The 25,755-nt window shown below is 39.1% G+C and overlaps 1 protein-coding gene across 1 annotated transcript in view; it reads left to right on the forward strand.

The window, feature by feature from the left end:
- The window catches only part of clybl (citrate lyase beta like), a 63,846-nt gene that overhangs the window by 12,663 nt on the left and 25,428 nt on the right, over positions 1-25,755 (forward strand). The window contains exon 2 of the mRNA XM_063498401.1: positions 23,122-23,335. Coding sequence (XP_063354471.1) covers positions 23,122-23,335 — 214 coding nt within the window. The remainder of the gene's footprint in view (positions 1-23,121; positions 23,336-25,755) is intronic.

The raw sequence follows: 25,755 nt of genomic DNA on the forward strand, positions 1-25,755 counted from the left end.
TTAATATTGTCGCATAAGACTAAAAGGTCTTACAGTATGTATTAAAGTTTGCTTGTGCTTCTTTTTGGCCTATTGCACACATTGTTGTTTTAGTCAACTGACTCCGTTGCAATCACTTTTCTGCACCCGGACAGGTCAGAAACCTGCTCGGTCCTCTCTCTCAGTGCACCCTCAGTGCACCATCCAACCACAACATACACACATCCACACTCCAACATGTGCACGCGCACACACAGGAAACAAATCAGCAGCTGGCTGTTTGATGGTCTAATTTAAACCAGTAGTTATTTTTGAGTCAGCTTCAATCCTCTGACATCTCTGCAATTGTGTGGATTGACACAAGGGCATAATAAAGATAGTTCCTTTATGTGAGGCATGGATAGGTTTCCTGTTTTGATGTTAAGACATATTTCTAAATATTTAGTTTTCCATTTTATTGCAGGGCTAGTTATTGATGTAGCGGCCAGAAATAGCAGCACCACCCCTTTGCGAGCACCTCTCCATCCACACTTCACGTTTACGAACGTTTCATCTGCCTCGCTCAGCTCCAAGTAAAGTTCACAGCTAGTATCAATTCACACCAAAGCTAAACCTACCACAGTGATTAAAAACATAAGAGAAAGTCTGCACACCCACCTATGCTTACTTACAAAACTATCTTACAGTAAGACGTGGGTTCAAAAGAAATATTTGTTTTTCACCCCGTAGTGAGGAGAACTGCATACTGAGGCATCAGCATCATCCATCTTTGCACAGGCTGGATTATACTTCAATTTACAATAATTAATGCAGGATACTCAGACATCCATCTGAGAACACGTGTTCAGATCAAACAAACCATTTAGGCGAGTTAAAATTCTCGCCCAGCCTAATTATCACCTAATAGCTGATGTGACAACAAACAAGTAATTATCTCTTCTTCTTCTGTTAGTCTAACCCAGAAAAGGAGGTACCTCTGTGTATGGCAATAAAGGGTTAATGTGTATGAAATTTAATCCTGGGTGCTAAATGCTTTAAACAGATTTTAGCATAACTCTGCCCTCAAACTCACAATTTTAGTTGACAGACAGCCTCGTTTCTGCTCAGTCGATCAGTTATTCAATCAGTCGATCAGTCAGTCGATTTTTTTTAAAAAACAAAAAACAAAAGACAAAGCAAAACAAAACAAAAAATGCTCCTTGATGTGAAATGTTAAAGACTTGAATGCAGACTTGCACACATAGACACACAAACACAAGCAGCATGGTATATTAGCTTAGCTTTGAAGTGCATGGATTGACAAAGAGACTCCCTCCTATCAAAGGATTACAAACTCCAGTGGAAAAAAAAACAAAAAACGTGATGCACAAAAGGTGGCCTATGTTCTGTCTGTTTGTGTTTGTCTGAAAGAAAGTCTGTTATGAATTTGTAGTTTGTGTATCTACTTTTGATCTAAATGTACCACATGATGCCTGTTCTTTAAATAACAGAGTTTGTTAAAGATGTCCTACCAGCTTAAGCTCTGGTGTACAAAAGAAGTGTTTGCTGTTGGGCCATATTTTGCATGAATGGTGGATGATGCACCGAATTAAATGGCAGTATAGGCCAGACCACGAGCAAATTGCCATGCCTTTTAGTCCCATCTTCGCTGATGCGGTACTTCCTCAGGCTTTTGTCTTCAGTTTGGGGCACAGCTGTCAGGCTAGGTGCTATCCACGCTCCCCTCCCAAAAACCTCAGTCCACGCGCCACTGCACCCCAAACGCTAAATAGGAGCATTAGACACACCATGTTAAGGGCTGCTGGTGTTTGAGCTGTGGCTTTGGGTGCTTGTCTTGTCCCACGGCCAGAGACATGTGCATTATCACACAGGCACACTCACAGCTGCACACCACACTGCAAAAGTTATCCTTTGCTCCAGATCCCACCATAAAATAATAGATTTATTCAGTTGTGTTAAATGTCCATTGTCCTGTTGCTGACTTCTGTTGTGTCTGTGTGTTGGCCATTGACTGCACTCTGTCCTTTACTTTCTCCCACCAAGCTACAGATCTGCGCAGAGAAAACACCCACAAGGCCTATCTACCAATGTGTAGTGTTGCAGATTTTGATTATGCACCACTGGCATCACACCTCAGCAGGATATATCCAAACATGAAAATTAATTCACAGCTAAATGCTACTATATGCAGTCCGAGAGGGAGGGGAAAAGGAGAAATCAAACACAGGTTTACACAAGTGAACAGCCCCAGCATTAAGGAGCCAGCATTAAGGAGCCTAAAGGCAGGCAGAGAATGCAGTGTTCATTAATGTGCAAAGCAAACGAAACCTAACTCCCCCACCCGTCACCACACAAAACAACACACGCATGCAAACACGGATACACGCACGTGCGATGGTCGTTTCGGAAGAGGGAAGAGCCGTTTGATTTGGGGGAATTTCAACTTGTGTGAAACACTGACCTAAATAAAACAAATGTAAAATACTTCTCCAGCTGCTTAAAAATCAAGTTAATGAAGAAGAAGAATAAAATCAGCATAATGAGCTGAAATTGTAAACAGAGTCTCACTCACAGGAGAGCTCCATTGATCAGTGTAAAATGAGAAAGTTTGGAGAAGCTGCGTGCTATGTTTATATTGCAAACTTTTGGGGATTTTTAATACCAAGCAAATGTTTTAACTTATAACATTTGTTTAAAAGTCACACCGCTCTCTCACATTAATGCATTTTATTTGGCTGAAGGTATTCTATCGGGATGACTTTAAGCTGCACCTATAACTTCCATTCAGGCTGTCTGTTATGAACTTAAGCATGAAAGTACTTGTGCATGACTTTGTCTCAGAGCAATGCAAATGGAATTGCCCCCTGATGGTTTGGAATGCACCCAGCTGGCCTTTAAAAGGTGATAATTGGAAAATACAGGATGAAGCCACAGTCAAAGTAGGGACCTTGTGTTGGACTGGGTTAGCCACTGCAAAGATGGAGGAGAAAGGAACAAAAGAGATGTACAAGGAAATATAAATGGGAAGAAATACATTAATTTGGTTTTATTCTTTGGATTGTGAAGCCAGAATGCACTTTAAAGTGGAGGAATACTTGCTGTTCCTTCTTTAGGAGGCCTTGTTAAATACTATATTTGCTGTAGTATTTAACACACAGTATTTGAAGTGAATTCTCTGTTCCACAACTAGGAGGTTTGAACTAAAGATGTCACTGATATTTGTTACTATGCTAATGACTAAAATGCTACATTTTGAAAAGGAAGAATATAACCTCTGACTTGGCTTTATGTTTTTGGATAAGGACGATAGGCATTTGTCATTTGCACATTTTCTTACTGAAACTGCCATAGTGAAGATTTGGCATAGAATATGATTTTAATATGGAATTCCACCAACAGGATTTAGAAAGATTGATCACAAACCTGCTGAATGATATTGTTCTAGTTCCTGGGGAAGACAGAAACTATTGAAACCCAGGCCACCAAGTTTCTCAGGTGGAAGCGGCAGTACCACAAGCGGTGGTGACGTGTCATTTTGCAGTGTTACTTAAAAGGAAAAAAAATCAATTACCCGAAACATTTTAAATTCACGGAGGTTTATCTTGCTGTAATACATTAAATCTCTGAGATCATCAGGATGTCAGTAACAAAATTTGTCACACAGGTACATCATAAGCTGCAAACACACTGGAGAGGTGTAGTTATTGCACTTTCTTTTGAAGCTGATGGCTGATCAATTTAATACATTCCAGGAAGCTGCCTGGAATATCTAAAATTTTAGACAAGAATAATGAATGAGTCAAGCTGTGTGTCATCGTGCTGAAATGAGTCATCATTTCTGCCAGAAGCTCTGGTTGGATGAAATATGGCTACCTGGTTATATGTCAGTCAACGGTATTTCTGACTCATTGGTAGTTACTTCAGTCTTTTTCCTCGAAGTTGAGAAAAGCGTTTCTTAACCACGTCTATCGCCAGCAGTTATTGTGCACATAGTCACTTGAATTCATGGACCTTCTGTTGTGTCTTTTCACCAGTTGCTGCAAATCACCTCCAAGTATATGTGTAGCTTCAGTCCCCCTGAAGGTTGTCTGTATCACTGTAAGATGGCATAATGTTACCTAGCAACCAATGACCAACATAGTGTTTTTGCAACTACAACAACTTCTAAAAGTATTGTATTATTTTAATTTGGCAACAATGGCATCAAATTTTTATCCACATATCATGACATGAGTGATGCTTTATGATCATCATGTTGCCTAGCAACCATCTAATGCACTAAAATGACAGACTAAACAATACTGTAGCATGGCTATGTAGTAGTAAAAGTAAAACTGTTAATGCACATAGGACCCACCTGTTTGTGATTTAAATGGGCCACACCATGAAAACCATGAAAATGGAGGAGAAATGGGAGAAATTTGTCTTTCTGGCAGAAAACCTTTCTCAAGTGCTAAAAGTTGTGAAACCCAAACCATGAGATTTTACTAAACCTAGTAAATTTAACCATACCAAAGAAACAAAACCATGTGTTTACCACCTCTGCCACCAAACAAAACCCCACTGCACTTGATAAAAGACACCACATACCACTAACCACTTTGTTTTGTGCTTTCATTTTCTAAATACCATGATGTCTTTTTGTTGATGTATTTTGTTATTTATTCATGACAGAAGTTTTTATCCACTTTGACTTTAATGTGCCATTTTTCCATTAGATTTTTGTTATTTGTAATCAATTCACAGGAGCATGTGGGAATTAATTGTGGAATCTACTATGGGGAAGTTAAAATACACGTCTTTACTAATTCATAAAACCTGACACAGCATTCTTTTACTTCTCAGGAAGGAAGTGGAGTGGGAAGGTCAGGGGGGCCGATACAGGAGCTCTTCCTTTTTCAAAGCATCATTCAAAGCATTTCTTCACTTCTCGTTGTGTTAGCCTAACCTAGTGTAAGCTTGTACATCCGGTCTCCATTACTGTGTTCTTTTCTAAGAGAATGACGGTGATAAGGCTCTTTTGAAATCCTGTTTTACTGGGACCTAAAGGAAGGAAAAAGCCAGAAACCAATACCGAAGTGAATACTCGGCCAGCTTTTTTTTTTTTTTTTCAGATTTCTGAGCTTAAAGTAGAATTTTTCACAAGTCAGAATTTCCATTAAAATATTTTTGTATCTTTGAAACACATTTCTGAATCTTAACTTCTCCAGGAATTGGATAAATAATAAGAGTTAACTTGGCCTTGTGAAATGACCATATATCTGTGGATTTATAAAGATTTCCATATCATAACATTTGTGGAACACTTTGATCTTTAGGCAGCAGTCCAGTCAAAACAGCACGTCAGTCCTCATGCCCTGTGTCAATCAACAGACATTTCCAGTAACAACATGCCAACACCCATTCTGCACTGATCAGGAAACTTTTGCTAACTCCAAATGGAATCTTCTTAATGGCTTCCTGTACCTGACGCCTGCTATTGCTCGATTTCAGCATTGGATCAGTTTTACTATGCTCACAACTTTCAAGCTTGGCATTACGTTTCTTTTGTGTTCAGAAATCAGCAATGATAATACTGTCACTGAAGCACTGGGTCCCAGATTTGCTTTCATAGTCAGAACGTCATTCTTAGACTGGATTTAACCAGGATAGTCATTGATATCCTAAGATAATATCATGATGCATTGCAGCTATTATGTACTAGTTATGAGAAAAGTCCTAATTATGTGATTTTTTTTTTCTTTCGGCGTCTTATATTAATATGTTTGGCATTACTTCTTCTAATTGCAAAAGCAAGTTAAATCCCTAATATATATCCCTTTTAGGCACATTCATATGCTACAGCTGGGTAAAAGGAGAAGTGACTTTTGGGTGTTGAGCATTCATCACAGTTACTACCACCACTACTTCTGTCCTAAACATTGCATGTATTTCGGCAGTTTGTTTTCTCAATAATTCAGTGACTAAAATACATTTTGATTTGTAAAACAAACTCTAAAAACCCAACAGTAATTGTAAGTGTAGAATTTATAAAATGAAGCAGCTAAAGAATATTAGTTTTTTCATTAGGTTGCCCTGGGTAAGGTCTATTGAATTTCCTAAAAACAACTAGAAGACGTGAGCTTTTTTTGAAACCTTTCAATTAATTATGTTGTTATGGTCACATCAAATAAGTTGGAATGAGATGTTGATTGGTCCTGGGACCTGTTACTGAGCTAATAGACATTAGCATCCTGTGGTTAAGGTATACAGCTTTTTGGCCAAATGCAATTTTGATTTTTGCAGTAGCAGTATTAGTCAAATTGTACATTTTTGTGTTGTTGAAATAGGATCTCATTTCCTTGTTGGATTTCTCTCATTTCAGTTGTTTGTGAGTGATTAATACTTCTCAAAGTCAAAAATCCATCTGATGGCCTTTGTGAGCCACACTCAGAGATGAACTTTGCCAGTTTTTCGAAATATGAGGGAAAAAATTATGATCTTTAGCAGAAAATGAAAAAACATTTTTTTCAATGACATGACGTTTGGCAGAAACCTCTATTTTGTTGGGATTATCATTAGCAGGAGATGTAACATGATTTTGAACTCATGTGATGTGATCACAAGATATTTGTACTTGTTAAATTATGATAGGACATTTGCATGGAAGTTTTTTTCTTTTTTTTCTTTCTGAAATCCACACATGGCAGATTAGCACACAATCACCTCAGCATCAATTACAAACGTAGATGTTTTTGTCACTGCTTTTGACACATTGGCTTATATGAAACTGGGCAACAGTGACTGGTGACTCGTCCAACTTGTCCAGCTTCAAAAGTGTCACTGGTCATGGTCCTTGCTGCAAATAAAGGCTAGTTTAAAACTAAAACTTACTGTACAGTGTGAATTAACACACAGCGATGTTTTTAGAAGCTAGCCTTTCTAGCATGATAAATCTGATCAACTAACTTAACACCAAGAACAATAAATGCATGTACAATTAGTAACAATATAGGTTAAACCTGAAGTCCTCAACTCAGTTTAAAGGGGATACCCACATGCTACCAGCTCTGTTATATACTGTTCTAATATAGTTTTTTTCCTGAGTAAAAAAATGATCACTTTTATATTAAAATGCCTAAAAGACCTGATTTAATATTTTAAGTGAGTTTATAACCTGTATAATATTTAATGTGGTCCTGACACAAGTTGATGATAAACAAAGTGAAAATGTAACTCAGAGTTTAGTTTCCATGATCCTCCCAGTAAGGGAAGGAAGGGGCACTGGTTATTTCCCACCCTCCCTCACACCACACCCTTAATGGAGAAATAGTCCAAGGCTGGGTCTTGATGTTTCCCTGTAACCTTTAACATTGAAACTGGGCTTATGTTAATGTTTTTTTTTCTTTTTCAAAGCATTGCATCTACTAACACACTACTACTGCATCAGTTATTACAAATATAACAATAGTCTTAGTCCACATTTAGACATATGTCTTTATTCTCTTAAAGAACATTCACAGTATGCTATACTTAAATTACTATGACAATTCTATTCATGCTGTGTCTATAGTGTGATTTCTTAAATAAGATTACACCATCTAATACAAATCTTAATTGTAACTTATACACATATCAAAAAGTATGCATCTTGGCAGTAACCATTAGCAAAATAAATTTAAAATATTTACATCAATATGCAAAACAGTTACAGACATTAAAGGTTCAGCAGGTAGAATCAGGAGTAATATATACAAACAGGCCTCAAGCTAACAGGCTAACCAGCACTCAACATGGTGGTAATGTATAATAACAGATTTGGTAAGTTTCAGAACTCCTATGGTTTCTTTATCTTACAAACTGCTGTTTGACATGTAGCGAGCGAAGTGAGTATGTAAAAAGTAATGTCTTTGTTATTAGGTGCTGATAGACAATATATATTGCCAACTATAGTGTATCAGTTTTCTTAGGTTTTTTTTTAAATTTTTAATATTTTTTTTTTATTTTGTGGAACCAGTTGGTGTGATTGCTAACAAAGTTAGATCTTTCACTAGGTTATTTCCCCATATGGGTTGAAGATTTTAGAGTTTCACTCCACCATGAAACTCTAAAACACCAAACCAACACTATAATTTAGGGAACCAAGCAAAGCAGGAGCACACACAGTGAATGCCACAGTATAAACGGTGCATTACAAACACAATGCAAAAATCAGGCTAACCAAAGACTTGTCGGGAAAATCCAAAAAATATGATAAAATAATAATGAAGTATAAGCTGCATTGGTTCTGGGTATGTGGAAAAGAAGTGTGTATATGACTCCTAGTGTTTGCCATAGTTCCCAGGTGGTTTAAGGTCTGCACAGCGAGGAATAAATGACTCCCCATATTTTCCACAAGACCGAGACTACCTGCAGAGCCAGCGATAGGTGCTAAGCTAACGGGTGCACTGAGAGCACAGGGAGACCTACTCTGCCACTTCTTTATAAGGAAGCTGCCATTTTGGCTTTTGGCAGTGCCACATTTAAAAAAAGAGTAGGGAATCCCCATGGCAAATAGGAAGATTTAATGTAGGTGTGAGCTGAACACTCATTTAAAGATTAAAAAAGGAGAAGAAAAACAAAAATGCAGTTTGGCGTCAGATCGCCACAATATGTAAATAGCGAACACACCCAATTATGGTACACAGGGAAATGTGTGTTAATCGCCACCTACTGGGTTTTATGAAAGCCAAACACAGACTTAAATAGACATGCGGAAGGTCCTCAGGTGGAGTGTGTCCTTGATTCATCAGTCCCACCCTCACATCTATGTTGTAGGAATTTTCATGAGGCTCTGTCAGACAGTAAAAGGTTAAAGGAGTTTATCTGGACTACATTCAGCAAAGACAAAAATTGGATATAAGATGTAATTGGTTTTTTTTTTATAACCTTATTTACTCATTATTTTTCATCCTTTTGTCAACTAGACATTTTAGTATTGTGCTTTATTTATTTTTGTTTTTTAATCTGCATATAATCTACTTTATTTGTAAAATTTACATTATCAAACAGTTCTGGTGTGGGGGAATATGGGAACACCATGAAATGAAGGCAGCGTTTGTAGAGCTCTTGCACTTTCATGGGGTTTACTGACTCATCAGTGGCTGTGTTGCGGTGAAAGCCGGTACAAGAATTCTCTCCATGTGGTGCGCAACACCCGCCGAACACAGAGCTCTGACAATCTTACTACCCAGCTTCCTATTTGCATCACAGCTTTTGCTACAGGAAATGTGTTGTTGATTTAATGATGTGGTGGTGTTTTTAGGTCTGTTGTTCAGGAGAAACTGCTGGAATTCACAAGGTTATAAATGAATGTGTGTATTAAATTCGGATACAACTTGCTTTACATTAGCAAATAATTTCATAATAGTTTTGTAGCTGTTTTGCAATCTCAAGTTTGATATCCAGTGAAAACAATACTTAAGAAAAATGATTGAAAGAAGTGTATTGCTGGCCCCTGTTTACTTTGTTTCTTGTTTTTATACTTGCCAAAAACTCTAATTACTTACTTAGACAAGCAAGAATCCAGATGTTGTCGTTGAGGGCTGATGCAAAATGTACAGGCATACCTTATTAATGCAGGGTCCCACTGGACCAACTAGAAGGGCTTTCAGCTTACAGTCCTTTTTATGTGGCGTGTAGGGAGGGACTCTGGGATGCTTTGGGGGGTTGTGGCCTATATAATACTTCCATGGTTTTGGCAGTCAGATTTTCAAGAAACTTCCTGGTGTGTCAGGATCAATCAGGCCTAAGCCAGTCTTAATTAAAGGCTTGGGGCTGGGCAGAAGTCGAGGGCAAAAGGCATCCCTGTTGGTTAAAAGAATGAATCGTCTGTCATTACAACACTATGGGGAGTATCAGCTTTATTACTTAAAATTCCTCTTTAAAGAGACTGACCATTCAGGCTTTGACGTGCACAAATTATAATATAGTAGTGCCTCATAAATAGCACAGTCAGATATCATTCTGCCATCTTGTGACTTGTTGAAATTGACAGGTTGAGCCAATTTCATGTATACAAGAGGATGTCCTGTCATGCATATCGTGTGATTTTGGTTTTGGACATTTGACTATGAGAGAATACCAATGTTCACTCTGTTATGAGAAATCTTCATTCAGCTCTGGTTACTGCTTACTGTTTCTGTCACAGTGAGAAGTACTTTATAGTGCACCATCTAAAAGCCCTTCATGTGTAGTCCTTTTAATCAGTGCTTTTTGAAGTATACATATGTTAGGATCTTGAATCTAAAAGTCCAATTTATAGTAAAAGATGTCTTGTTTGCTGAAGCAGATTTATTTATAATAATAAAAAAAGATGCAGTTATTATATTAGACCACTTGGGGGCACAGGCAACTTACAGGGATGGAGCTTGAAGATGGGGTGTGAATGTTGTACATGGGGGGGTTCATTAATTAAATGGAATATGATCCAAAAGACTCGATGCTCTCTCATAACACATCATATCCCACAAGAGAGAAAATAAGGCAAATACCACAGATGTCCCCTTTTTTCCCTTTTTTCTCTTTCCTGTTTTTCTGTGGTTATAGTTTCCTCCAAATCCAAACGTCAGACAGACAACGCCTTAGTATGTTTTGGTCTCCTGAGTGGATCTTTCCAGTACACCCATCTGTCAGACTTTTTTTTTTTTTTTTTGAGGTCTGAGGAGGGGTATGGGGGTGTAGTTGTGTCTGGGCTCGAGCGGGTAAATGGGTGGGGGCAAGGAACCAGACGCACATATCACATCACAGGCCAAATATCCTAATGCTCTGATCTACCTTCTGATCTACTGTCCCAGTCATATCCATATCCAGGTTCATATCCACCCAAACACACCCCAGCCTAAGTGCTTGCATAGTAGGTTTATTGCTACCATGTTTTCTTTTTAAAGCTAACCCACAAAAGTGCTTTCCTGCGTTATTCACTCTGTTCTGCAGCAAACTTAACCAATGCTTTTCCACCTGTAAAGTCGACCAGGTATGTCAACTTCATCTTCAAATTGTGCGGCTTTATTTTGAAGTTAATTTGAGGTGCTAGTGTTGCTGAGCAGGGACAAGTGTTCTCACCTGCAGAACTGATACCCTTAATGCATTCGTATAATGGACGGTTATGTAACACTGTTAGCTAAGATGGAAAGTATAGCCACCTTGCCCATCTTAATGCATTCAGGCCCCACGGTGTCACGTGGCTCCAGTGATCCACAGGGCTCAAGATGGCAATGCTGTTTAGCAGTCAGGATATGTGTGTCTGTGTGCTGGTTAGAATATGTGTCTGTGTGCTGCAGTGTTTGTTAGATTAGCTCAGATATGTGTGTCCATATGGTTTGGCGGTGACACATTTGAATCCTTTTGGCCTGGTGCCAAATGTGTGTAGATGATGCTGTGCAGTGTGTGCATGTGTTTGTGTGTATATGTGTCAATGTCTTTACACTGAACCTTTTACCTCACCTTGCCTTGTGGCGTTTGCTTCCAGATAGGCCTATTTAGGTCTTGTGAGATCATATAGCCACAGCATCTATCATGCAGCCAAACGAGGTGGGAGGTGGATTAGTTTGGCCCATGAGATGCTGTCATGGGAAGATGATGTCGTGCATGCTAGCCTCCTTGATTTCCCATTGGTTGAGAGGCAGCGAAAAAGTAAATGCCAATCAGTGCTACCTTGCCCCATATCTCTCTTTTCTTCCTGTGCTACTGTGACACAAACCTAGTGACATGAGTTGCGGAGAAGGCTCCCCACCTCTCCTCCGCCTCTTTTCTCCCGAGCACTGTAATACTGACACTAAAAAACCGCCCCTCAGAGAACAAGTGTCAACCTCAGAATAGAGTGTGCTGTCAGCTCCCCCTTTTCCCCCTTCTGGTCCGCATGTTAGAAAGTGTTAATGTTGATCGAGGTGACAATTAACTATGGAGTGATCACAAGTAATGCCGCTCGCTCTTAGTGCTGATCGCTAAAACGTTAAGTAATTGATCTCGATATGACTGTGACTGGGAAGATGACATAACGAGGCAGTCACTTTGGTGAGTGTCGTGTAAGCTTGCCCACCAGATGTACTTCAAGCCTTTGCATATGCATATTTGAATTACTAATATCAGCAGAGCATCTATAGTTCTGGCTTTGCTTTGAACCTTAATACATACACATATACATCATATATCTACACGGAATGATTTTCTTGGAAGGAACTAAATTTCCTTTTGAAGCAAACTGTTATACTGGTAAGCACACCTATCCACTGTTGCTTCTACTGAGATGGACCTCTGATGGCTGATTCTGAAGAAAAGAAGAAATATTTTGGGGACACGACACGAGATACCGATTGCATTTTAGCCCTCGCTGTCAAGTTGTGAAACAGCCTCTAGATATTTGCATTAAATAAATGAGAATGTCTCTCATGTCCAGCCCTGTGTGGCCAAAGGTTTACTGTCGCAGATGCATGCTCCATCTGGCCCTCTCCTTATCTTCATTCTTTAACTGTTCAGGTACACAACCATGGTTGGTGATTATTTTGCATAACATTTGTTAGATGCTTAAAATGGAATATTCCTACTTTAGTATTAGTGAAAAAAGATACATTAAAGAAGTCCCGTTAGACGGAGCTGTCACAGCATTTCCAAATTGAGTCATACCTCTTTGTTTGTCTAGCTTGGGATTTTGGGTAATACAGGGTTGAAAGGGGTCAAGTGTTCCCCCTATCCCAAGCAAACACGGACATGGTGACAGCCGATGCGACAACAAATCTCCACGAGAACTATGCTGTCCTGCCAACATTGTCCCCGCCTCTCTGCTACCCGCACAAACCCCTCACCCCTCAGCCCAGGGCTGTGATCCTGCATAGCCAGTATAATGAAGCCATATAAGCCTGTTATTTGCTGCTTTACGGCTTGTTTTATGAAGGTGAGCTGACAAGCAGCTCTCAGAATGGTTCCTGCCACTTTAACAGACAGCATTACCAAGAGAAAAGGAGCTGTGAGGAGGGAGGGCAGGGCTCACTGGAGAATGTGCTGGGGACCTTTATGTTAGCCCTGCCAGGGCTTTTGATGGGTAGAGGTCTGGCTGCAGGCTATCACTGGTAAATTTTACGTCTTCCATCTTTTGTCAGGGGGACATTATTGACGTTTGACCTATGTTACTATTCCCACCTCCTCTTCACTAATCAATTACCACATCGATCCATTAATCAGACAGGGTGATGGCCAGTGAAAGGGCCCATGGGTATGTGTGAAGAATTGTGGGATAGGCCTCAGGCTATCGTGGAGGAGGGCCTTCATTTGTGGAGTACAGTGTTTAGAGTTTGGCTTAACAAGTAGTGCCAACCGTTGATTTAAAAGGATAAAAGGATGTGACTTAATACACAAGATTTCTTATTCAAATGATGAAATGTCAATGTTTATACATTTGAAAGCTATTTAATAATTTATGCAAACTTGAGCGGATTATGAAAATTGCATTCATTTTGCACTAATCATGGTTTTTATTTTAAATTGAGCCGACCCATCTTTTGTCACACACAAATACATGCACACATGGCTTTTTTGTGTTTCATCATATTGATGAAAAATAAATGTATTTCATGTACTGGGAAAAACACAGCTTTTTTCAGCTTAGATGTATTCAGGCTGAAAAGCGTCAGCTAGCTTTGTTATTAACGAAGCATTATTTAGTATGACTTATGAAATGCTGGCCCAAATATCAGCCATTACACTGTTGCTCTAAAAACAAGGATCCTTTTGAGCGCAAGCAAACATTTGTGTTCGTCTGACTGTTTCCATGGAGGTTGGGCAGTAGCATAATTGTGTTTAGGACACAAACAGAAACAGATCAGACACACAGACAGCCAACAGATCAAAACGGAAGCTGTGGGAGAGGAATCCACCACGCTTTGATTAGGTTTGGTTTCGGTTTGGTGTGTACAGACTAAAGCCGTCACCCCAGTCTGTCTCTGCCCTTGCCAAGTTGTTTGCCAAAACAGGAAAAGATTTGGGAAAGAAAGTTAGAGAAAAGCCGTGGGCTGTTTCAGCTCCCCCCCCACACACACATACACACTCAGTCTGACCAAGGTCCAGCCGACAGTCACCCAGCTCTTGTGGGTTTAGTGAATTGAGAAGACACTTCTTGTGTGGATTTTTCAATTCTTCAACATGTCATTTGGCTGGGAGTGCTATTGTCCCCTGCCCCTTTTCTCCCTGCTCCTTCTGCTGAGACGAGTCGTGTCATCCCCTCGTGATCAGCACTTTTGTTGCTTTTGTTTTTGGCCCTACCTCAGAAGTCCATCTTGTCTTTTATGTCCCTGCCTTTCATGCATAAGGGAACAGTTGTGGCCTGTTGTGGGGCTGTTCCACTGCATTTCCACCAGTGGGGTTTCCTTTCATTCTCTTCAAAGTACTACAATGGGGCTCTGAAGGCCTGAATGGCCAATGCAGAGTGCACAATCCTACAGAGCCCGCTCATTTTGTTTTGCCAGAGTCAATAAAAATGCTAAGTTAAAAGCTAACCCCCTTATGCCCTCCTCCAATAGACCGACTTGTTTGACCTTTAAGTCCCCCTCTCAATTAACTTTTAATAATAAATTCATTGATTTAGTTTTTTGTCTTAACGCTCATTTCAAGTGGATTATTCTGCATGTGCTTAATGTTGCGTTTTCTTTTACATTCTGTATAACTAATTAATCAAACTTATAGTGTGCATACAGCATGACAGTGTTGAATACTGTCTTGAGATGATTTGAGTTTTTTCAGTGACAGACAAAGAGAATGCGGGGAAGCTGGAGTGATATCTGCCAACCAAGTAACATTGAAAGCGACTGCAAAATATAAGACCTGTGTCCTTTGCATCGTGGCTTTTTGCTGTCCTGAGACATAGATTAAGATGTATCTATTCAACCAGTTTTATGTGGAGGGATGAGGGATGAAAAAGAAGAAGAAAAAAGGCTGCTGTCGTCTGTGAGCATTACGATCGAGGCCTTGCATAAAAGCATTGTGTGCCAATTTGTGAGCTGGAAGAAAGCCGGGGACTTTGAGAAGGATTACAGGTAGGCAGACATTGGCTGCTGAAGATAACTGCCATGACTTTGTCCTCATTGTGTAGATTAAGGCATAAAACCCAAACTAATGAGATTGGAAAGGGGAGAAGATGTGAACGGGAGGATGTGTAAGGTGAGGGACATTGTTACTGGAAATAGCTTTTTAAAGAAAAGCAAGAAAGATGTAGCATGAGCAATGTTATAATCTGACATTTCCAATCTCTGCTGCAAACACATGAAGGTTTCTTTAGTTGAATGAGTGAAGACTTTGGTTAAAGAAGGGTTTTTTAGATGTAAAATTAAATAATTGAATCTTTATGATGGCAGTGGAACAGCACATGATTCTATTGAGGGGATGTGGATTATTCAGAGCAAAATGAATAAAAAAAATCCTATCCCTTGCAAAGTACAGTCAATACAGACATCAGCAACAAAAATGCTAGCGTGGCCAGTAAGCCATTGTCTCTCCTGCTTGTCTTGGTAAAAGAGAGACTAGCCCCCAGTAAATTCTGAAGCCCCCAGCTGATCTAATCTGGAGGGGGAACGGATTGCTCATCCTGAGCTCCAACTTGCTAGAGGGCAAGCAAAGAAAGCAGGGGGCACAAAAGTAGTAGAAAAGTGTTTGATTCTTTCCTCTCCCTGTCTTGGGTGTCTCTGGTTAATTTTTCAACATTTCTCTGCCATCCAGTTGTGTCCTCAGTCCTGAGGCAGTGTGAAAAACAGAAAACAAAAAACCATGCACATACAGCATCATGCTGAGAGGAGGACCATGTGTGGGGAATGCTTCAGCTCTTTCATTCTGAAAAAACAAAAAGTGTCAGACAGGCAGGTGGACATGAAGGTAGGTAAATATTGATGACTTTTTGACCATTTTATTTCCCACCCGCAGACAGCTTTCTGCAGACAGAGGGCTTGTTGATGCTTCAGTAACATTGATTTCCTCCCTACTCTTTATTCATCTTTAGTTTCACCAAATTTAATCTTGAATCTTAAACGCCACAGACCTCGGAATGTAGTTTGCATATTAAAAAGTAGCTGATTATTGTGGGGTAGAAACACAGATCTTTAATTTTGTGCATTTTAGACACAGCTTCTGCCTGCACCACCATGCTGGAGATAATTGTAGAAATCTACATATTGAGAGGGAGGCTGTCACTGGCGTCTGTTTTGGAGTGGGCCTCTTGTTATCTCCTGTAATTCATGCAGTTGGATGAATATGACCACCTGAATTAGGCTATTATGCTGCCATGTGGAGGGCAGTAGAGTTACAAGAAACGGTGATCATCATGTCATGATAATGAAGCAATTACTACAGAGTATCCGGAATACAATATTGAATGCCAGAGTACAATAAACAGTGCTTTGAAACTGTTATGTCACACACATATCTTATGACAAATTGATTATTTATCATGGTCTACTGTAGTATGCAGTTAAACCAGCAAGAACATAAAGTAAAAAATTGTAATGATAAAGCTAAAGAACACTGTTGTGTCCCAAGTTTGACCAACACCCACAAGCACACACACACAGATACAAAAAGGTTAAAGCAAAATTAGATTAAATGAAATTAAAATACTGCGTTGAGACTTTTGATCTCAATGACTCCAAAACCTGTGTATTTGTGTATATTTTTTCATACATACAGATACACTGATAAAATCCATCTCGTCTTTAGCCCACCTTTCAAAAAGCAATTCCACATTTTGATTGGTTGAAAGCACAGTTTTATTCTTCACCTCAGTCCCTTTGAGAAAAGTTTGGGGTCATTTGTCATTTGTTTGTCCCCTCCTCCCACCCCCCTCACGTTGCAGAGTTTTAACCAATATTTATGTATGCATTGACAATTTGTCATCATGTCACAAGAAGTGTTTTTGACACATGCAGTGATTTCCAGATTTGTATGTTTTTAACTTTTTGCCCCGGATGTTTTTAAAGGGTGAAAAACTTTTTCCTTAATTTATTTCTGGAAAAAAAATCTGCATCTATCTAAGTTACTTAGCGAAACAGGTTATTGACCTGTTGCCAATTAATTATGATAAGTAGAAAGTTTTTTTTTTAAGTTTTCTGTGTCTTTCTAAGTTTTGCCTGGAATGAGCCACTGAGATCAAATTCAAAATAAGCCTATATTATCCAAGAAACAATATTTCTCCCATAAACACTTCATTTGTTGTTCTTACAATGTTTGTGGTTTATTGTATTCATATTTTACACAACTTTTTCCAACTTTTGGGAGAAAATGTTTTATAGAATTGAAAGAGATTTTTTTTATTTATTTAATATATAAATTATCTATAAATAAGCTCAACTATAACAAACAAGACCTTTCCTGCTCAGTGAAACTATTAGTAACTACTAGTAGTATAGCTTGAGATTGCCATCTTTGACAGTAGGGTCTACACTTCTCCCCAACCTCAGCAGATGTTTGTATCCATATCCTGACTGCTTCTCTCTCCTCTGAGTAACTGTGATCATTCCCACAGCAGCAGGTTTTGTCACTTAAACATGCAATACCACCCAAAGCTGTGGTGAACTTTCATGTGTTCACAGGACCCCCAAATGCCAGAAGCATAATCTGAAACAGAACACAAACAACTCAACGGTCTAAACAAGTCGGCGGAAGTGTGAAATCCTTACAAAGTTTGACATTTCTTAGTGACATGCCTGTTACCTTGAGAGATTGAGAGACACATTGATGCACCTGCCTGGATTAAATAACAGGGGATTTCAGAGATAAGGAGATGAATATGGCGAACGTGTACAGTAGTCAGAGTGGGGTAGATAAGATGTGTAGTTCAAGGATTTGTGGTTCAAGGTGGATTTATTGTAGTTGGAGTCTACAAAGATTCTGACAGTGAGTGTCACATCATCAGACGCTAGTCTGTTTGGATTGAAGATCAGTTGGTTGTTCTGTACTTGTGAACAGCTTTGTCCAAGACACTGTCTGGTGTTGACGAAAGACACAAATCTGCATGTAAAATACTAATTGACAAGTTACTGTTAGATGGCTGGTCCAAACATAGTATACCATAGTCGGGGTTTGTACCCATGTACAGTCTGACACTGAGCTTACCACCCTTTTTACTGCATTCTACCCTCCACCCCCACCTCTTTTAGTGCCACCAGGCCTGTGTCTGTTGCTGCCTCTCTAATAAGAAACATTCGCACCCAGCACCATATAACCCACTAACATATCGCTACCTCTGATCTAAGACCAGTAAACACAGTCAATGAGGCAAGCCTCAACCACTTTACAGCTGCTATATGGTCACATAGCCCTGAGTTGTCATAACCCCTCATGTAAAAAACAGAAAGTAAAAAAGGAGTACAGGGGAAAACAGCACTCCAGGGACTCTTTAAATATGTAGAACGCAAATGTATCATGCATTGATCTAATAATGCGGAAATATCAACCAGATGTTGGATGATGTAAACAGAAATCTAGTAGTTATGTGTGTATTTCATTTGGATGCTCAGATTCCCATTTGTCGGAGCTCTCCTTCATTCGCTGATATGGTTGCTTGACTATATAAGCAGTTCCTTTAGGTTTTCATGAAAACTTTAATGCAAGTTAAATGCATGTTTGATGCAAACAACCACACTCACCATCTTTAATCCCAATGCCAAAACAGCAAATTAAATTAAGTTCACAATTTTCCATCAATGACCAGTTACAATGTGAAAAATGAACTTTTTGGTTGTAACTGAGCAGAAAGTTTATCTTTATATGTTACAGAGTCTACCTGCTGCTTCTGTCTTCTGCCACATCATCTATAAACACTGGTGACCTGATGCCACTGGAAGCTATTGACGCTCATGCCATTGCACTGGCTCCACCATGTTTTACAGATGATGTTGTATTCTTCAATGATGAGTTTTCTTCTTCCCATCATTCTGGTACATTTTGAATTTAGGGTAAAGATAGAGAATGTTTTTCACCTGGCTGGAAGGAGATAAAAGTCCTGCTAGTACAGGGGTGGGCAACTCCAGGCCTCGGGGGCCGGTGTCCTGCAGGTTTTAGATGTGTCCTTGATCCAAAACAGCTGATTCAAATGGCTAAATTACCTCCTTAACATGTCTTGTAGTTCTCCAGAGGCCTGGTAATAAACTAATCATTTGATTCAGGTGTGTTGACCCAGGGTGATATCTAAAACCTGCAGGACACCGGCCCTTGAGGCCTGGACTTGCCCACCCCTGTGCTAGTATCTACCACTCTGGGGGGCATTTTGGTAAATTTTATCGAGAACATCTTATAATGGGATCACTATAAGTGCAACGTTTGTGAACATTCAGACGACACCCATTATGAAAATATTATTTTTAAACTCCTTATGTATCATATATCATATCAAATCATACGGAGAGTTATGAGCACATTAAAATTTAACAGAAGCATAAATACCCTGTCTAATCAATGAGTCAGGGCAGAGCTATGGATGTAGCTGCACTAGTCACTATCTTCCACATGTAGATTTTCCTTTGCATCTGGGCATCCTTCTTATTCTTAATCATATAAACTACAACACCTGTAGGTGTATGCTGCCCACTTCAGCGCTGGAGGAATTGCAGACCGGGTAGATATGTGGCCTAAGGTATCCACTGTAACGAAAAAGTACAGTAGCGAATTCAGAAAGAGTATTTTTCTCTATGTCAGACTGCACCTAACTTTGATCTTGACTTTCAGTTTGATTAAAACTAAATGAATTTAAAGTTTCTAGACTGTAATTATCATGACTGTGTCATTAACATGTTGGTAAAATACAGTGCTTAACAAATTTGTCATGAAAAACAAGAAAACACAAATAATTTAGAAATGTGTCAAAAACCTGTTTACAGCTTAAAAAAATACAGTTATTTATTAGTCAAATAAACTAAATTCACAGTTTTGTATCCAAATTTGAGCTGTTACAGTGAGAAGTCAGAAATTAATCAAGCATGACATCTAGCCAAAGTATTTTTTCTAATCAGGAAATGAGCTGTAATTTGGCAACTTAATCAAAAAATAATAATATGCTTTATCATTTTGTTGTCTTTTTTTTTTGTAAAACAGTAAATTGATTGGATATCTACTGTAATTATACCTTAGCATTTAAAATATTTTGATTAAAGGGTTACACACATTACAAAAACATAAACAAACACAAACATTTGTTAGTTACCAATATTGTTAATTTAGGGCGGCTGTGTCATAAACTTTACTCTGGGTGGTGGTCTAATAAATTAGTTATGCGCTGTGTATCCTGTGAGAATCGGCTTTGTGGCAGTTCCCACTTTGGTATGTTTCTCCAGAGCCACATTTTGGCATTACAAAGCCAGCCACTCAAGTGTTGCAATGCAAAATGACCTCAAATTCAATTTTATTGTGCAAGGTGCTATTTCTGCATGCTGAGTGTCAGTACATGCCACATATAAATATAAGAACTTTTCATATTCATGGCATTTCACAGTCTTTTTCAGTGTGTATATTGCTCATGTTCACATCATGATGACGATGAAAAAGTGATTTATCGATTGGTACTTAGTATGGCGCTGTAACAGTTCCCCTGGAGCAGTGTGCACAGAATAGACTAATTTCATTTTGAGACTCGCCTGGATTCTTGGACCCGCTGTCTTTCTTTCTAGTTTCAGTGCTGCTATTTTTCATCTCTTTCTCACCAGTTTTTGGTCCTTTAGATTTAAGTTCCTAAATGTATTTTGAGCTGTACCCATTTTAACGGGTCTACAATTTGCATGGGGTTGGCCGTAGTTCTCCCTTCAAACTTTGTCCCCAAGCCTTTTGTAAACACGCTCTATACCTGGAAGCACTAAAGTGCTGGAAGCATTTTAAATTGGTTTTAACTGCCTGCTACAACTGCAACATCTCAGTGTAGATTAGGCCTTATTGGGACTGGAGGGCATGTGGAAGCGTAGTTGACAGGATTAAGTGGCTATTGAAGTCACTTTAGCTCCTTTAGAGAGCGAGAAACATGAAAAGAGAATAACTCAGCCCCCTCTTTACAGAAGGGATATCCCCTCACTTGCTTTCTTTCTTTCTTTTGCCCTCCTCAGGCAAAGAAAGACACTATCTACCAATAGGATCCTCAGACTTCTGATACCCAGAAAGAGTACAGCAATGTTAAAAGGTGTTTTCAGGAACTTTTCCATAGTTGCAGGAGCTGATGAACGTAGTACCCTATTATTTCTGTGTCTGCGCAGCAGATTCTAGGTCCTATTGTAGTTTTTAGAACTCTGTTTTAAAGTCTTTTTTTGTAGATCCTGCTGTCAGTGTCTCAGGCATGCTATAAGAGGAATTTTTAGTGATATAGGCTTTCATGACGGGTAAAGATATAAATACACCATTGGCAACTACAATTAAAAACAGTGTAAACAACTTCTTTCTCAACAGAGAAATGAACTGACAGTGACTCCCAGGCTTTGAGCCTGTGTGCACACAATTACTTTTGGGTTTTCATTCACGCAGAATCGATTTATTTGAATATCACATTATCTCCACAAGAGGGCAAACCATATTAATGAGAGCCATAAATATTTATATATACAGAATGGACATCCGGTGCCCTGAGAGAACTCTGCTGTAAGAAAACATGAAACAACAATTTTTTCATCAATGCAAAATGGGCAATACTCAGGAAGTGCTCAAATCCTCATGGATCTGTGCTTCATGAAATTTCCCCCCAAGCTTCTCATAAGGTTTAATAAATGTCTATTCAGTCAGCACAGATCAGGTTCCACAGTTTTGACCATATACCGGCAGTCTTTCTGGAGCTCAGCTGGGTTTTGAACTCTCTGCTGTCATTACAACACGATTGTTGTTAAAATGTTCCAGACCTGAAGTGACCCCACCTTCTTTGAGCAAAGGGTCAGTAGGTATCGGGGAATTTCCTTTTCTTTTTTTTAAATATATTTTTTTAGGCTTGATACCAAATGTTAGCTGACTATAATATCTCTAATTGACTTACTACTACCACTGACCATTATTTAGCCAGATAACACAGGCTGAAAAGGATTCTAGACCTGAAAAAAGCTTTAGAAAAAGTAAAGAAGAACCACACACTCCATTAACATCAACAGCTGTAACAACTTTTCTGGTAGTGCTGCTTTTTTCCCCTCATCATTTTCACAGACAAAATTGTATTTAGAATATTCATTGACTACAACAAAGTGAGATCAATGTGAATTACCAAATGCTGGCTATTAACTATTACATCACTTCAGGTTTCTATTAGTGTGAATATAATATATTTAATTTTAACATATGCATTGTCATAACTGTATTTACAGTGCTGTATTTTTCCTTTGAATGCTTTGGTTTACTTTGTGTGTAGGTGAATGCTGTGTATAATGTATAATATATAATATATAATATATAATTTACCTGAAGGCCATGATGAATGATAGTGCTCATATTCCATATATTACAATACAATTTGTGACTTCGTAACATGGCATACTTGCAGTTTCATTTTAAATTGCATTATCTTTATGTATACTTAGTCATTTGGGAATTATGTGACTAAAAGAACACATTGTTATGTAAAATTGATTTTTACCTTCAGAGCTCATGATAAGAATAAAGATCCAAACTTTTAAGACAAGTTAAAGTTTTTCTGTGACTCAGCACTAAACAACAGTGACTCTGATACTCATTCACTTTCTGCCGTGCCTAGATATTCAGCAGCGTGGCAATAATTAGCATATGAGTGGCTCAGTGTTTGGGTGAGTTTGTTCTCACAAAGACTGCCAAAGCACAGGTCAGCGTCTCTCATTCACTTCAATGAAAAGCTGAAGGGCAAACAGAACTCCCAAAATGAAATGCATCCAGACTTTCACTCAAGTCTGAGTGAGTCCTCCTCACTAGATCTCCATGAGTGTTATAAACACTGTACATATATTATGAATGCAGCAACAGCCTTTAATTATTCATGGCCCTTAGCTACTTATTGATACTGTGTGTGCTCATGAGTAATATATGCACCACAGACATGAATTAGTGCATTCATAGTACACCTGCCTGCCATTTCTGTGTATGTACTCTGTGCACCAAAGCATGTATGTTTATGTCCTTACGCCACCATGTCCTTATGTATGTGTATGTTGTTGTTGACAGAAAGGGCGGGTGGCTCCGGGCCGCAGTCTGGCAGTTGTATGCTGAAGCATGGCGTCATCACTATCACTCTGCAGGCTCCTCTCTGCACTACATACCCCGCAGGGCAGTTCTCTACTGCCCTGGCAATGATGAGCGAAAATTGAAGAAACTAGCCTCGCTGGATGTCGACTGTGCTGTGCTGGACTGTGAAGATGGAGTAGCCCTCAGCAAAAAGGTACATAAGTACTAAGATGCATGCTTGTAAATGAAATTCAGCTTGGTATTAATAGGATAGCGGGGAAGCCACAAACACTCCCATAGCTGTGTGATCCTGGATATATTTTAATTCCCATATCTCTCTATCAGACAGGTGCTTGGTCTTAATCACTCAAAGGAAAACTACCTAAGTGAGATGTTTATAACAAGCACATTTCACCCCATTATGATAGTATAAAGGCAGCGCTCCCCCCCTCAACCGCATTAGAGTCATTTAAAACAAGGTGACCATGTCCCACTGGGTTAGCAGTGGGAAAGCGCCAGATGCAGCAGGTTAAAAGCATTCTCCTCCTGCCCACGCTACCTCCTCATTGGCCCTGCTGGACTGCCCATGAAATTGTGATTGGAGAGTGGGATAAAGAAGGGGCCCGGGCAAAAAGTTAACTAACAAAGGTTTTTAAGTCATGATAATAAAGATGATTGATATGGCTGGAGGCTGTTCCTGTAGTAGACAAAGACAATAAGATGATGGCCTGTGTGACTGACAGCTAAAACTGTGACCCTGCGATGGTGTTGGTGGGATGTAAGAGCTTCTGTCTTTATTGTGTGATAAAGGGGAATGTGGAAGGAATGCAGCACTGAAGGAGCCATTCAGGCTTCAGATGCTGGACTGTTGCACTGTCAGCAGGTCCATGTCCCCATCTTCCTTGTGTTTAAGCAGAAGTGTTTTGCTCCAGCATATTCTTTACACCAACATATTCATTTCACCTGAAATATGACCATTTTGGGGGGCTGAATTTGTAGGCAACAATTGCAAATTCAGAATTTTGTTTTTCTCATTTTCAAAAGGTCTCCTCTGTGTTAGCTACTGCTGGGTTGTGCCTATAGCCCCAGTATGTGCTTTTACGAATAAAGTGAAAATGTACATAGCTACAGGATATACCCATTTATTCAAACTGCAGAGTAATGTCCCTCAGCAGGCATACCACTCTAGCTTCCACTACTACTTCTCTGAGTAATTCACATAAAAATACCAATACATTAAATTCTGGAAAATAGTATTGTCCACCAGTAGTTTCCTACCTTATAATCCCATTACTTTCTCCTTCTCTGATCTAGCTATGTCTGCACTACACTGCAAAGCAGAACATAGCGTCAGAACAGATTTGAGCTTTTGACACTTTTTGACATGTTGGCTTTCGGCACAGTGTGCAAAAAGTCTTGTAGCCTATTATGTGTTTGCTAGGTCGTGCTGTGTAATATAAAAATTAGTAATATACTCAATAACAAAATTCACCTTCCCTACTGGCACCCTTTCTTCACTTTCCACACTCTTGGCGTCTTTCTCCACTGTGGCAATTGGAAATCCATGGGGGATGTTGTGTAGTTATACCTTCCCATAAGATGATATTTTTTTCCTTTTCGATGAACAGTACTTTGTGTGAATGTGTGTGAGTGTGTTTGTGGGTTTCTGGGAATACCACAAACATTTGTTTTGGATTTATAAATTTCTATGTGGAAATGAGTTGACTGAAATAATTGTTTTAGTTTTCACTGTGTCTTTAAAAAAATCTTTTTCAAATTATTTTTATTACATAGCCTGGGGGGATATTTATCGAGATTTTTTTTGACCCCTTTAAACCATCAAAGCCAGACTGACAAAATATTGTGTCTTAAGTCTGGCATTATTTTCAGCAGTTCTTGTGGAGAGAAGCAAAACACGTGAGGAAACAGGTGCTGATACAAATTTTTACATTTATTGTTTTTGAGAAATTAAACAACTAGTTAAAGGAGGTGCAAAATCTTGTCAAAAGGTGTTACATGCTTCAGAGGTGATGCACTTTTAATGATGCACTTCTAATTGATGCCTGCTGCCTACAGAGGCTGTGTAATGGCTCATATTTGATGCTTTATGGTTATATCTACACCCAAAGCATACTTTTATGCTTTTATGATGATTTTATTCAGTTATGCACGCATAAATCCAATAATTGTTTATTAGGCTCTCGGTGCTGCTAAAACACAGACGAATTACCTGACAGCTCTGTCCATAAACACACCTGGAGTCAGTGAAAGAGAACTGATGCTGCTCTTTTGACGGATGTTGTGCGGACACTGTGTAATGTGCGCACACAGGTTGGTTGAGAGACTATTTACAGTTCATTGAAATGAAAACCCAACACAACACTAAAAGAATTATTAAATGTCTTCAAAGGAACTTTTCATTTAGTGCCAAAAAAACGTTGCCTGTTACTTTTTTCTTCCACGTCTTCCTGTTTTTATGTGCTTTTTCTTGCGGCTCGTGGCTCACAGTAAGTTTATTCAAGTACCTACATTAAAATTTTAGCCAATTTTTGATGCGTTTTGGCTCCTGCTTAGTTTTAGGTTTGGATGTGTTTGTTGGAAGTCGCTGTGCCAAAAGCATCTGCAGAGTAAATG

The sequence above is a fragment of the Pelmatolapia mariae genome, linkage group LG16_19, assembly GCF_036321145.2.
Source record: "Pelmatolapia mariae isolate MD_Pm_ZW linkage group LG16_19, Pm_UMD_F_2, whole genome shotgun sequence".
NCBI lineage: Eukaryota > Metazoa > Chordata > Actinopteri > Cichliformes > Cichlidae > Pelmatolapia > Pelmatolapia mariae.